Source organism: Alligator mississippiensis, chromosome 4 (assembly GCF_030867095.1).
Source record: "Alligator mississippiensis isolate rAllMis1 chromosome 4, rAllMis1, whole genome shotgun sequence".
NCBI classification, from domain to species: domain Eukaryota; kingdom Metazoa; phylum Chordata; order Crocodylia; family Alligatoridae; genus Alligator; species Alligator mississippiensis.
Window position 1 is genome coordinate 186,444,724 of NC_081827.1, and position 14,605 is coordinate 186,459,328.

The 14,605-nt window shown below is 43.3% G+C and overlaps 1 protein-coding gene across 7 annotated transcripts in view; it reads right to left on the reverse strand.

Annotated features, from left to right (window-relative positions):
- Positions 1-4,542: 4,542 nt before the first annotated feature.
- The window catches only part of COL6A3 (collagen type VI alpha 3 chain), a 123,205-nt gene continuing 113,142 nt past the window's right edge, over positions 4,543-14,605 (reverse strand). For all 7 annotated transcript variants that reach the window (XM_014594261.3, XM_019492005.2, XM_014594263.3 and 4 more), the window contains 2 exons: positions 6,449-6,619; positions 4,543-5,372 (listed from right to left, as the gene is read on the reverse strand). In XM_014594261.3, the coding sequence (XP_014449747.1) occupies positions 5,332-5,372; positions 6,449-6,619 (212 nt within the window). In that variant the 3' untranslated portion in view covers positions 4,543-5,331. The remainder of the gene's footprint in view (positions 5,373-6,448; positions 6,620-14,605) is intronic.

The following is a 14,605-nucleotide window of genomic DNA, read 5'->3' on the forward strand; positions in this document are numbered from 1 at the left end:
CAAGGAGTTTCTAAAATGCTTCAAATGCAAAAGGAAAGCCTACAGGCAATGCAAGAATGGGCAGGTCACAAAAGTCGCATACAAGGAAATAGCAAGAACCTGTGCTGTGCTTAATTAAGTAACCAATTTAGGACAAAGGGCGGGCAAAACACATGAAATAATTGATGAAGCTATTCTGGCTTCAAAATTAGATTTATTAACAGTAACTAAATACAATTGGGACAGAAAAGGGTATATTTACTTAGGCCTTTCACTCAACTCCAGAATTTCACTGGCCAAGCTTCCTCTAGGTGCTGGAGCTGGGGTCCTCCATATATCTTCTGTCTCCACAAGATTATTTACTTACACACAGATTCCCCACACAAACCATATACATGAGCAGTTTTCCAACTGTGGAAAGCACCCCCCTGTGGGGGCGTGAAGGAGAGTTGGAGGGGCACAGCACATAGGCACAGGCAAGCTCCCCCCAAGGAACCAGTGGATAAAGAGAGAGAGAGACATCTGAAGTCCAGCAAGCAGTGGTGGGGTGAGGGGGAACATGCCAGCTCTTCTTTTCCCTTCTGGTTTTGCCTCCTGGGCATGGAGCTTGGAGGGTGCTGGCTGCCCAGCATGCAATGTCCGGCCTTCGCTCAGGATGTATATGCCTCCCGGCCCCCTGCCCAGGCTGCACCATGTGTCTGCAAAGTCCCTGGTCCCAGCAGGCACTGCAGGCTCAGCCCCAGCAGGAAGCGCCTGGGGAGCAGCAGGTGCCCTGCTCCAGGGGTGTTATCCCTTTTTCTCCCTGCTGCCTGAGCATGTTGTGCTCCCACCCACCTGGGAATCCCACAGGGAGTAGTCGGGTGACTGAGCTCACTGAGGAGCCAGGCGCTGCTAGGGGCAGGAGCTGCAGGAGCGGCAGCAGCAGTGCTAGCTGGGGCATGGCAGCAGCAGCAGGTGAGACTGAGATGGCCCCAGGCATGGGGCTTCCTGCCTTCAGTTCACGTGTGGGCTGCCCATGGAACATGATGGCAGCCGGCATTTGAAATGCTCCTCCCACTCCTGCCGGGATGGACCACTGAGGCCCAGCTGCTGGCGCCGGAGAAGCGGTGCCAAGGTGCAGCAGCCTTAGCCCTGCAGTGGGGGGGAGGGCTGGTCTGAGCCCTGCTCATCCTCCTGCTCCTGCAACAGGTGCAGAGCCCACCCGCAGTCCCTTGTGGCTGCATCCTGAGCCTCCTGATCCGCTCAGGCAGAAGAGGATCTGATTGGAGGAAAGCAGAGAAGTGCTCCCAGCCTGGCTACTAGAAAATTAGCCCCGAATGGGGCTTTAAGGAGCCTCCTCTGCACTCACCCAGACTGGGCTGTGGAATCTGATCCTCCACTTTCCCTGGGTCCTGCCCCCCAACCCCAGATGGCTCCTCCTCCCCTGAGGGAGCTTGAGGCTGAACCCTCTTCCTGTAGTGATATGGCCCCAAACTGCAGCTAGAGGCACTTCAGGCTGGAGATTAGGAAAAACTTCCTGACTAGGAGGCTGGTCAGGGATGGGAACAGGCTGCCTAGAGAAGCAAGGGCATCTCCATCCTTGAGAGTGAACAAAATTGTAACTCAAAGGTGGGGCTTAGCTCAAAGTTTGAAAACTGCTGAGCTAGGGGGAACTCCTAAACAAAAATGCAAAGAAGGCAAAAACCACTCAACAGCTACTATGTTTCAGTCTTTCCAAAAAAAAAAAAAAAGCTGTAGCCCAATAAAATAAGACTACAGCTATAGCCTAATCTGGATAAGGAAGGGGGCAAGTTTAGGGAGGAGATAGCCAAAGATACAGTCAGAGAGCTTTTGTTGGGTCTGAATGAATTCAAGTCAGCAGGCCTGGATGAACTTCAACCCAGGGTACAGAAGGACTTCGCAGAGGAGATCTTGGAGCAACTGGCAGTGATCTTCATGACATCCTGAGAGACAGACCAGGTACCAAGGGACTAGAAAAAGGCCAACGTAATGCCATCTTTAAAAAGGCAAAAAAGAGGACACAGGGAACTACAGACCAGTTATCTTCACCTTAGTACCTGATAAGTTACTGGAACATATCTTAAGGAAGGTTATTTGGAAGCATATGGAGGAGGAAAGGCTGACCACAAGCAGCCAGCATGGATTTATGAAAAACAAATCACGACAAACTAACTTGATCTCCTTCTTTGACAAAGTAACCACTTGGGTGGCTAAAGGAAATGCTGTGGCTATAGTGTATCTGGACTTCAGCAAGGCTTTTAACAAGGTCCTGCACAACTGTCTCATAAACAATTTGGAAAATGTGGGTGAGATAAAACTACTACAAGGTGGCTATATATAACTGGTTCAATAGCCACAAGCAAAGGGTGATTATTAACAGGTCCATTTCAGAGGGGCAAGAGGTTTTGTGTGAGGTCCCACAGGGGTCTATCCTGTGCTGGTCAACGTATTTATTAATGATTTGAATGCTGGCATAGAAAGCTTCTTGAGCAAGTTTGCAAACAATACAAAACTAAGAAGGGTTGCAAACACACTGGACAATGAGAGTGAAATTCAGAAGAATCTTGACAGATTGGAAAGTTGGGCAAGAGCTAATGATGCTACACCTTGGGAGGAATAATGAAAAACACAAACATAAAATGGGTGACAACTGTCTGGATGGCAGCAGTATGGAAAAGACTTGGGAGTCTTTGGAGACCACAGATTCATTATGAGTCTGCAGTGTAACATAGCCACACAAAAGGCAGCTAAGATTTTGGGGTGCACTGATAGAAGCATTAGGTGCAAGACCTGGAAGACGATAGTGCCTCTCTGCTCGGCATTGGCTAGGCCTCATTTGGAGTACTGTGTGCAATTCTGGGCTCCACATTTTAAAAAGGACATGGAGAAATTAAGAGACAGTACAAAGGCCGGCAATAACGATGATAAAGGGTTTGGAAAGCAAGTCATACAAGGAGAGGCTGAAGGAACTAGACATGTTCAGCTTACTGAAAAGGCATGTAAGATGGGCATGATAGCAATCTTCAACTACTTGAAGGGCTGCCATAAAGAAGAGGGAAAGCACCTTTCCTCTTTTGGTGCAGAGAGGAGGTGGACCAATGGCTTGAAGTTGCAGCAAACTAAGTTTAAATTGGATATCTGGAAAAACTTCTTCACTGTTAGAGTAGTGCTTTCTGTTTTGTGTCAGGGTGTTTTTAAGCCTTCCCAGAGGCATGGAGTGTTGGCTACAGCCAAGGCTGGGGACGTTGACTGACGTGTGCCAATGCTCCTCTTGAGAACAAAGCTGACTAGGGTCTTGCCCCCCTGCTCAAGGTCAGGCCGACCACCACATATGGGGGCAGGAATTTCCATAGTCAGATTGGTATGGACTCTGGGGATTTTTGCCTTCCTCTGTAGTGTGGGGGCATAGGATACCACCTGGGATCTCTTGAACATATATTGACAACATTGCATAGAAGCAGGACATTGGCTGCTGTAGTTTCTCTGCTTTACCTGTGGCAGGCTAAGGTGCTATGCCTGTGTTGTGTCAGGGTTGATGGTAGTCTTATGTATGTAGAGTTTAGATTATAATTTGTGTGGGATGGTTTAGACAGGGATCATCCTGCCTCAGGCAGGAGGCTGGACTAGATCAGTGGCTCTCAAACATTTTTGTACCAGGGCCTATTTGTAAACACTGATGGCCAGTCCTGACCCAGTGCCCCTCACTCCTGAACTGCTGCTCCACCCCCAGGTCTCAGCCCTTCAGTGTGTGGGGCAGGAGGTGGGGGTATGTGTGGGGCATGGAGCGCCCCAAACAGCCCCTTGCAGGCTGCAACTCTGACAGCCTGAAAGGGAAAAACCATGGTTTCCCACATTTTTCTCCTTTTCGTGAATGTGGAGAGGAGTATTTGTGCATGCATATTTTTTACTATGAAAGCTTTCTAAGTGTGTGACCCTTCACTCACTTAAATTGATGGGAATGCGGTGATTGCCTTCTCCTGCCCCCCTCTTCATTTAATCTCTGCAGCTTCTGCCCTCTCTCTGCCTTCTTCTCCTCTTTACTGTCAGGCAAAGATCAGCTCCAGCTATGGCTGGATTCTCCCGCAGGCATGGAGCACATGGAAACTCTGTCCCCTGTTCAGCCAATCAGACCCTAAACGACTGAACAACACTTAAAATGAATGTCCTACATTCTTTTGTAAGTCAACCTGGCCCACTAGATACAGCAATGGATAGTAGCTCAGAAGAGCAAGTTCTATTCCTGTCTGCATCACTGATGTACTGAGTGACCTTGTACAAGTTACATCCCCCTCTGTGCCTCAACTTCACCTATAAAATGGGAATAATGGTTTTGTAAATTACTTCAACATTTATGGCCAATAACTGTGACAGGAGAGTGAAGTATTATTATTGCCTTGTCTCTAAAATTCACTTTTAGTACTTCGCTTGCCTTTACAAAAATAAAGGATAAGTACCTTGACCATGCACAGATCTATGCATGCACTAAATTATACATGCAAGTAGTTACACTGAAGTTATGAATGCACCCATAATTTTGAATAAATAAGACACAACAGACAAGTCTCAAAATCTCCATTAGACTTCATTTAAAAGTTCTTTTGTATAGACTTCATAAAAACAAAAACCACAATAAAAATAAAATCCCCAGCCCCGCAAGAAAAAAAAAAAATGATAAAACACACAACATTAGAGGAATGCCAAAAACATTCTACACCACAATTTAAAAATTCTTTAACTGAGGCATTGGTCCCAGCAGTGCATCTGTATCAAAAAATCTTGCTTTTTTTTTCCTTTACTGGTTTGATTGATCATATATGTTACAAATGCATAAAAGACAGTTAGTTTGAGATCTAATCCAGCAAAAGTAAAAACAGAGTGAACAATTTAAACTGCTTGTTTATCAGAATTAACTACTCTCCTACACACAGGCTTTCCATCTAAAGTTATGCTCAGATATGAAAATGATAAAAGCAGGTACATAAACAGTTGCAGTGAAATGATTTCCCCCCTTATTTTCTACATTTTACATTGCCTTAGATAGGCGTAATGCCGAAATCCAAAAGAAATGGTAATTTGTAGACATGTTCAAACAAAATAATCTGCAGTGGGTAAATACTACATAAAGTTTAAGCTCTACAATATAACCCGGACACATGTAGCACTCAGTCCACAAACAGTTTAGCACCATATTGATAGGTCATGCAGCAAAACACTTTCTTCAAGGCTTGCTTGGAACTTAAAGAATGAAATAGTACAGTGCAAGGTAACTTATACCCTTAGCTTCTAAAAGGCTAAGATGGCAATGGCTGACTCCTGGTTCTCTGAGAGGTATATGTTGACACGTTGCCGTCTTTAAGTTCCTATCATCGTAACAACCCCAGGATTAATGTGACCTGAAAAAAATGAAGGAGAGGATAAAATAAATCATTTATTTTGTGACCACTGCATGTTCAGCATCTCTTCTCGTGGCTGTACAAGATAGTATTGACCATATTGGGGGTCGGACTCGATGATCTATTGAGGTCTCTTCCAACCCTAACACCTAACATCTATGAATATTTACTCAAATCTAAGTTGACTCTGAATTTAAGATGATCCCCCTCTCCCCAATAATTTATATATAGAAAATTTATCACAATTTGAGGTGGCAAGCAGTTCCATTAAAGGATTTGAGCTATGTATTTTTATGTAAAGAAAAGCTAATTCTTTTCACATTTTGGGTTTTGTTATAATTTTCCAGGTATAGAATATAATTTTTGGAGGGCTTTCTTAAATTTGTCCCCTCCTCCCACCAACTGCTACAGCAAAGAGAATAGTGTCTGGTGGGGAGGCCAGGTGGACCCATCATCCTTTGCTCCCCGCCCCCTCCCCCCACACACACACTTCTTCCAGTCACCAATAGTTGCCCATCCCCTGCTCCCCAGTCTCTGCCTCTTCCCCTACCCCCACACCTTACTGGCAGATGCTGCTTAGAACTGATTTAATATATTTTCTTCTTTCTAGTTTTGTGTACCTGGCCCTTGTGGGCAATGCCTTTTTCACAACCTGGCTTTAATTTACTATTGCAGTTCCTCCTAAATTAATGAGAAAAGACAGTCCAGCAGGAAGACTCTCATTTATGCCACTTGGTTTTAAATTAGACCTTGTAAGAATAAAAGGGGGCTTCATGATTGGCAGGACTAATACTTTTAAAAGAACTCTCTTTCTAGAATGTTCATGTGATGCAGATTCTGGGGACAAAAGTCTGTGTTTTCAGATCACACCAAAGATATAACTTCCTAAAGCCATAATGGCTATAGACTGCACCTTCAACCAGTGTATATCAATGTAGTTCTATTGTACTCAACGGACCTACTCCAATTTACAGTAGGTGAGGTCAATTAATGATTTATGACCAGTAGTTCCTTTGCATGTTTCCAGGTAATATACCCTAATGGAAACTGGTAGTAGAAGATGAGACTCCACTTACCAGGAATGCAAACTTTTTCACATTCTTTCTGTGTGCTAAATTTGTTTTCATTTCCACCGCAACCACCATACCAGAACCTTGCACAGCTTTTGGTATTTGAGTCATAGTACCATTTTAGCTCAAACTTCCTGCAGGTTCCTTCTTCTTTTTGCAACCTGCAGATATCTGTGACTATAAAATAATAGAGAAATAGAATGACTCAGCATTAGACAAAATGGGAAGACCATGCCCTGCATTTCTGTTGTTTCACACACATACAAGGTCAAACATGTCCTGTTAGAATATGCATGCAAAGACAGAGACTCACTGTTTTCAGCAGACCTATGGTTATGGATGCCATGCAGTTTTAAAGAAGCAACCTCCTTATTAAAACAGAAATCACAGGTTGATGCTGTGCTCCCTGCTGCGATGTGCAGTGCTGGCCAGAGCTGCACCCCACTGAGCGCCTGTGCCCTGAGCATCCCGCCTGCTGCTGCTGCACCATGGGAGCAGTGCAGGGGTTTCCCCACACACCCCCTTCCCTCCCCCACACCCCACAAACCTCACAGATACATACCGTGCTCCAACAAAGCTCCACATATACCCACACAACCCCCCAACATACTCTATGCCTCTGCACACACACCACCACACCCCCTCACAAACCCTCCACACACACCCCTACATCCTACCATACACATACACCTACACCCTCTCACACCCCACCACACTCACACATACACTCCACCCACACCCAACCATACAAACACACACACACATTCCACCCACACCCAACCATACAAACACACACACACACACTCCACCCACACCCAACCATACAAACACAAACACACACAATATACAAGACTAAGAATTTATTTTTGAGTCGATATACAATACACAAACACAAATCATGACAAAATATTTTTCATAATAAAAGTAAAATATGTTATAGTCAGTGTTTGACTTAGAACCAGAAAAAAACCCAAATCATACACTAAGGTGGCAACACCCTTCCCCCCCCCCGAGGATTTCTGGGGGGCAAGGGGAGAGACTTCTGGTGGCAAAGGTCAGGGGTTAGGGGTGGGACTTCCAGTCCCAAGATGGTGACAAGGGGGCAGGGCAGCCGTCAAGGGGTGAGGCTACCCATGCAGCCCTTGACAGCTCAACAAAACTTATTAAGCGACCCTCCACCTGAAATAACTGCCAGCCCCTGTTGTAGAATATCTATCCCTCGAAATTTTCAAGAGCAGTTTAGACAGACACTGGGTGCATCTATATGTGCAATTAATTCAGAACAATAAGCTCTGGAGCAGTTTGAGCTGAAATAAACTACTCCCAGGTGCAGCAGCATCTACACATGTGCCTAGGACAGCAGTAATTTGAACTAGGCCAGAACAATTTATGCCAGGGCCGCTCCTGCCCTGATCTGCCCCAAGCTCCAGGTGGTAGCATCAGATGGTGGAGCAGCTTGCTGGGGCACAGGGGTACTTAAAGTGTGGAGCCATGTCATTAGGTGGCAGCAGAGCTGTCCCTAGGGTACAGCGAATTGGGGTGACCACCCCAGGCCCCATGCTTTTGGCGGGGGCCCATGGAGCTGGGCAGAGAGGCCATAGCCCCTCCTGTTGGGGCTGCCTGGAGCTGATGGCTTAGCCTGATGCCATAGAAGAAGGACGGAGCCCACCCCCGACCTTTGCAGGGGTACCACAGCCCTGCACGGTGTTAAGGGAGCCCTGCACAGACTGATTTCCCCCAGGACCCACACCCCACTAGGGTTGGCTCTAGGTGGCAGGCAGGAATCTGGCCTCTTGCTGGCTGGTCTGACCAGGTACAATTTAAGCCCACGGTCAGCATCTACATGTGCATTTACTGTACTATTGCACTATGCACAGTACTATTTTATGGCAGTGTTAATTAGTTTACTGCAGCCTAATAGCATTGCACATGGAAATGGTGACACTTTACTCTGCAACTGAATAGTCTACTCCACAGTAAAGCGCACGTGTAGACATGGCCACTTGGTTTAGTCAGAGCTGATCCTGCCCTGAACTCAAGGCAGGACTAATCCTGCCTTGAGCTCAGGAGGTCATTTGGTCCAACTGAACCAAATGACCTCCTGAGATCCCTTCCAGCCCTACTTTTCCATGTTTCTGTGAACTGTTAAAAATTACTGAGATTTAGCTTCCACTTACTTTGAGAGAGAACAGACACATAAAACTATTAGAACAGCCTGAAACAGGACAAATCCCCCTCTCTCCCCCTGCCATCAGCTAATTGTGTTGTTTATCCATACCCTATGTCACAGATTAGTAAATATTTTCTAACAGATTCTGCAATTAGGGTCACTCTCACAGTGGCTGCTGACTACATTGTGCTCTGCAATCCCAGGAGGCTACACAAAATGAAAGTGGTCAAGTTTTTGACAGAAAGAGAAAAGTAGAAGTCTCTCAGCTGGGCTTATTGTGTAGTAATTCATACAAAAGACATAATAAGAAACTGTGTATCATCCAAGAGATTCACCACCCAAAAGAGTCTGGCACAAGCATGGAAAAAGGATTTATAAAGCCACAGCCTTTCTTAGAAATACAATTTACAGCATTCAAATAATTTGCCATGTAAAAAGTGCTGCTTTCTGCTGAGCACTACAGTATCAACTATTGCCTTAAATGGCCATGATGTGATGGGCATAATCTGGCAAGAAGATTTTACCATTATTAGCTGTAGTAGTTCTGCACTGGGCCAAGAACAAAGTGAAAACTAATGAGAACACATTCCATAGGGCAGTGAGTACATTGGCAAGATGTTTGCAAACAGATACAAATAACATAGGAGCTCCGTTGCCCTGCAGAAACCTGAACACTTATAGCATAGGATCAATGGTCTAATAGTTATTGTTAAATAATGGTTGAGGTTCAGGTCCTACAGTCCGATTTGTATTACCCCAGTGCCTCAAAGGGCAAGGAGGGGAGATGAAGAGGACACTTCTGGTGTTGAGGGTGGGTTGACACGTTTCTATGTTTGGATGACCTGTCTAGCACAGCAGTCATAGAGAAATTTGAGAGCAAAGAGTGAAAGTTAGAGCAGTCCTTAGCTGCTCAAATTTTCATTAGGGATCTAGTAGTCCTCTGAATTACAGGGTGGGTTTAAAAATTGTTAATACCCTTTGGGCATGTCTACATGTGATGCTTTAATGCGCATTAGCCTAGGTCAATGTGCATTAAGGGTGCATGTCTACACGTGCTCACCCTTAATGTGCACTGAAAATGGTGAATTTAGGCTATTCAGACCTAAATTTGATACCTTCAAATGCAAGTATCAAATTAAGGCGCAAATAGTTATACTGCATTAACGCACTTGTAGATGCGTTAAAGTGCATTAACACTCTGCGTGTGTGTGGACAGACTTAGGACTAACTTTAGTCCCAAGTCAGTCCACACATAGCATTAATGCACTTTAACTGCTGCACATGTAGATGCTTGCCTAAACCTGCTTAATGAGTATTAAGTTAATATGCAGTAAATTTAGGTGTGCTTAAATGCATGCGTAAACATGTCCTTTGTCTCCTTTCCTTACGTGCTGTACCAAGAACAGTTCAGCCAGACCCAAATATAGTTTTAAGTATTTCCAGTTGCTTGGTCTCTTGTTTAACGCTGGCATTCTTCAGTATAGCACATGACTGTAATCACATGCAGCATATGAAAACAAACAAATAAATATACAAATCTCATAAATACTCTTAATTAAATTGAGGAAAAAGCAGATGCTTAAACTGTAGGAATATTTTTTCATCTCTTAGCTACACACTTTTTTGGTAACATATTCACTGTTTATGAAATTTATAAACAGTTGCAAAAGGGATAACACTCTACAGCTAATAAATAACCTTCGGCATTATAGCATATGCATTCAATTTTGCAAGATATGTGCAAGATTTGACAACAGGCAAAATCAAAGCACCTTTTAATTGATTGATTTTTTTCTTTTAATTTATGTCACCTATGTACTTTTGAAGACTTTCCTTTTCCTGCATAAAACTTAGCCGAGACTTCTGTACACTGTATTTAAAAAAAAAAAAAAAAGTTTATTTTAGGTAATTCAAGTTTTGGGCTCCCAGTTTGAAACACCCTAAAATAAAAGCCTTTTGTAAAGTGCTGCAGGTTGGGCAATGAAAATGTTCAGCTACCTAAATGATTAGAAATGTTTAAATTGCCTATGTATATTACAGCTTCTGTAATTTGCAATCCTTTCCCCAATTACAAATTTGAATCAACCTTAACAAAACCAAGAAGGTGAAAAGAATCAGCCTTTTTTAACATAAAAATGCACAGCTCAAATCGTTTAATGAGACTATTTACCATGTGGGGCAATTAATGAGAATAAAGGCCCTAGCATCCTGAAAAGGGAATTGTAAACTACCATTTCTACTAGTTTCATTTTTCCCATTAATATCAAACATCGACTGTTCACTCACTATAGCAATGGGTTTGCCAAATACAAAGCAACGACAGTTCTAGGATCCCAAAGTGCCAGACTGAGAGGAAATGGTGAATGAAAGGTACATTGGCAAGTGAGCTTCACTTAATCATGATAAATGCCAAAGAACACAGCATAATACTCCCTGAACTCTGTTTTGGAGAACAATTTGGGATTAATCTGAAACTCTGATTAAAAACAGGCTATAAAAATGGTCTCTCAGGAAAGGATTACAGTATTTAAAAATAAGAAGACTGGGAGTTGGAAATTGTTTTGGGTCCTGGAACGTTAGTGTAAGTTTTAGGGGATGGATCAAAAAATTGGGATACCAAATTCAATTTAAAATTTCTTCATCACATACCTGTGCAGTTTATCATATGGCCATTACCTGCACAAATGCAGTTTTGTGCTTGTGTACACTTTGTACCGAGACACTTCAGCCTCAGATACTGGCATTTCATTTTAATTGTGTTTTCTTTTTACTGCTGAAATGTTTTGTGCTGTAAATCCCTCTGCTTTATGGCACATGTTTTGACCATCTTTGCCAAATGTGAGTCTCATGTGTCAGTCAGTTCAGTTTCTGCACTGTTAACACACTGGTAATTTGCTAGGGTTGCTTTAGTTAAGACAGTCCCTCCTTAGCAGCTGATGAAGATGCTGGTAAGAGAGCATCTTTGATTTATTCTATACAGTGCAGCTCTACTCTACTTTCTGTCTGACTTCTCGGCCAACTACCTCTCTCTGTTTTACTTAAAACAAGATTATTCAGATAAACTATGGGCAAGATGAAGTAGCAATATCTCCTTTCCGTGACAGGAGAAAGTTTTAATGGCAATGGCCAAAAAATGTTTTTATTTCCCTGTTCTGTTATAAATACACAGCTTTTTGCAAAAGGAAAAATTGAATTCATTTTCCCATTTTATGGTTTGTGAAGGATTTTGCTTTTTTAAAAAGAACCCCCTCCCCAAGTTTATTGTTTTTGTATATCAATTAACCATGGACAAACATTTAAAAAAAAACCATCAGATGCAAACAAAAAGCAGCTCTACAGAAAAGGACCTGGGGCTACAATAGAGAAGAAGAGACTGAGTGGGGATTTAATAGCAGCCTTCAACTACCTGAAGCAGGGTTTGAAAGAGGATGGAGCTAGATTGTTCTCAGTGGTGGCAGATGACAGAACAAGGAGCAACAGTCTCAAGTTGCAGCAAGAAAAGTTTAGGTGAGATAATAGGAAGAATTTCCTTACTAGGAGGGTAGTAAAACACTGGAACAGGTTACTCAGAGAGGTGACAGAATAATCATTCTTGGAGGTTTTTAAGACCCGGCTAAACAAAGTTTTGGCTAGGATGATCTAGTTGGGGATGGTCCTGCTTTGAGTAAGGGGTTGGACTAGATGACCTCCTGAGGTCCAACCCTAATTGTCTATGATTCGATGAAATGCAACATTTTCCTATATACTTTATTGTTTCTCATTTGATTATGTAATTTACAGCCTTGTGAAAGATCACGCATCCTCGGTAGTATCCCATCCTGTTTTCAAGTTCCAGCCATGATCACTATATCCTGACCAGTTTTACTCTTCTTTACTTCTAGTTTTATTTCATGTGAAATGTTATTCTAACATCAGTCTGTGGGTTGTAAACCATACATCTTCCCAAATCCTGTGCACTCAGCATTCCTTCCTCCCTTTGTCATGTCCTTGTGACAAGGTATTTAACAGAATTCACAGATTCATTGGAATCTGACTGGTTGCACCATACGTGCTTCTGCTATGGCCCCAAACTTGCAAGCTTTGCGATGTCAACCATGCGCCTTAGTACTTGTTTCACCCCAGCCACGCTCCGCATTTATAAGAGAGAAGTAAATAATGCAGAGGTTAAGCATGATGTTCTAATTCAGTTCTTAGAATACAGCGAAATATGTATTTTTTACGTACTTCAAAAATTTCTGTAATAAACCTAACCGTTATCCTTTTAAAAACCTCCATTTTTTTCTCTTATGGTTTTGGACAGGTGGGGAGCAGGGATTGGCAGGTTGTGGGTTTGCTTAGGCCAGACAAGCTCTCGTGTATGAGTTCTATTTCCATTTAAGCGATCAAATTCTAATGTTAGTTTCCTGTGCAATTGTTAATAGATCTTTATCTTCAATTTGCAGCCAAAAGTACCAGACTAGCATGGTGCGTCCAACCAATCACCATTAACTGACAGTGAATGAACCAGTGATCTATTCACAACAGAAGCACAGAATTTTGTTTCAGACGTTGTAAAGAAATATCAAATAATTTTGAAATAAATCTAAGAATAATCTTTGGCTAATCTTTGCATTTTTCTTATATTGTTGTGAAAAAGAGCTCTGCCTGGCTAATTCTGTATAAGATAAAGGACTGCATCTCTTACCTCATGAATCCCCTTGTGACAGAGAGCCTGGGATGCTCTGTCACTTTGAGAGAAGCAGCCCAGAGCGAGCACTGCAAGGCAGGCGGGGCACAACTGTGACTGGGGGGCCACTAGCTAAAGAGATTAATTAGCAGGCATCTGCAAACAACCAAAGAGAGTCACCTAACCAGAAGAGGCAGAGCCCTGGGAGAGATATAAGGCAGAGCTAGAGCCAGCGCAGCCTGTCTGGCTGTGGAGGCTGAGAAGGAAGAGCTCTCCAGAGGTGCCGGTGACTATAAGCAAACTGGGAGAGCTTAGGGAGGCTCAGCAGCCGGAGAGAGGGCATAGACAAAGACCTTGGAACATATGGGCCTGGGGCCCATACAGATAGAGGGGGTCCAGGGAGGCTGGAGGGACTCTGATAGAGCCCAACAGGGCAAGAGAAGAAGCAGAGACCCCTGAAGCTCAGTCCAGTCCATGAACTAGAGCTAGAGCGCTCAACTAGAGTAAAAGGGTGGAGGCCAAGAAGGCCAAAGTCTGACACGGGAAGAACAGCAGGCTCACTCTAGGTCCCTCCGGCAACCCTCCTCCTTCCCAAATAATAACATCAAAGGGATGGCAGGAAAGTGGAGGTGAGAGCCTAGAGTTGGAGCCAGGGCAGGAATTGTGTGGCCACCAGGGTATGTCACGGCTGCCCCAGGGATCTCAACATATCACACTACCATGAAAATTTCAGGTATGCATGGGAAACTGTGTGCTGTTAATGAGCAAATCATGCATATAGTTGACTGAATTATGCTAGTGGTTTAGGCACTGAGACTCTCACTGGCTCCAGGGTATCTAGAGTTCACAATATAGGTAAGCATACTGGAACAGGAAAATACTGTGGAGTTAATGCTGCAGTACCATTTGCCATCCTAAAGTGATGACAAATTATAATAGCTTGAAAACCATGAGCAATTTTAAAATTAAACATGGCAGGTGGTCCCTATTTGCCTCTTGTGGTTTTTGAATTTATAGGAAGCAAGAGGGGCGTACTTTTAAGTTGACCACTTAGATGTATCTCTAAGAGCTAAGAACTTGATCTATCTTCAACTTAAATCTGAGAATATCCCATCATCCTGTAACTCCATGACCAGGGACAATAAACAAAGTACTAAATTATTTGAAACTGAATTACAGCCTCAGAGGTGGCAAGCAAAGCAGGTTGGGAATATTCTAGCCAAATAGTTTTCTGACAGAAAACTCCATTTCTACAAATTTCAAATTTTCCATGAAAAAAAACTTCAATTTTGCTGAAAAAATACTGATTTTCTGCTGGAATACTGGT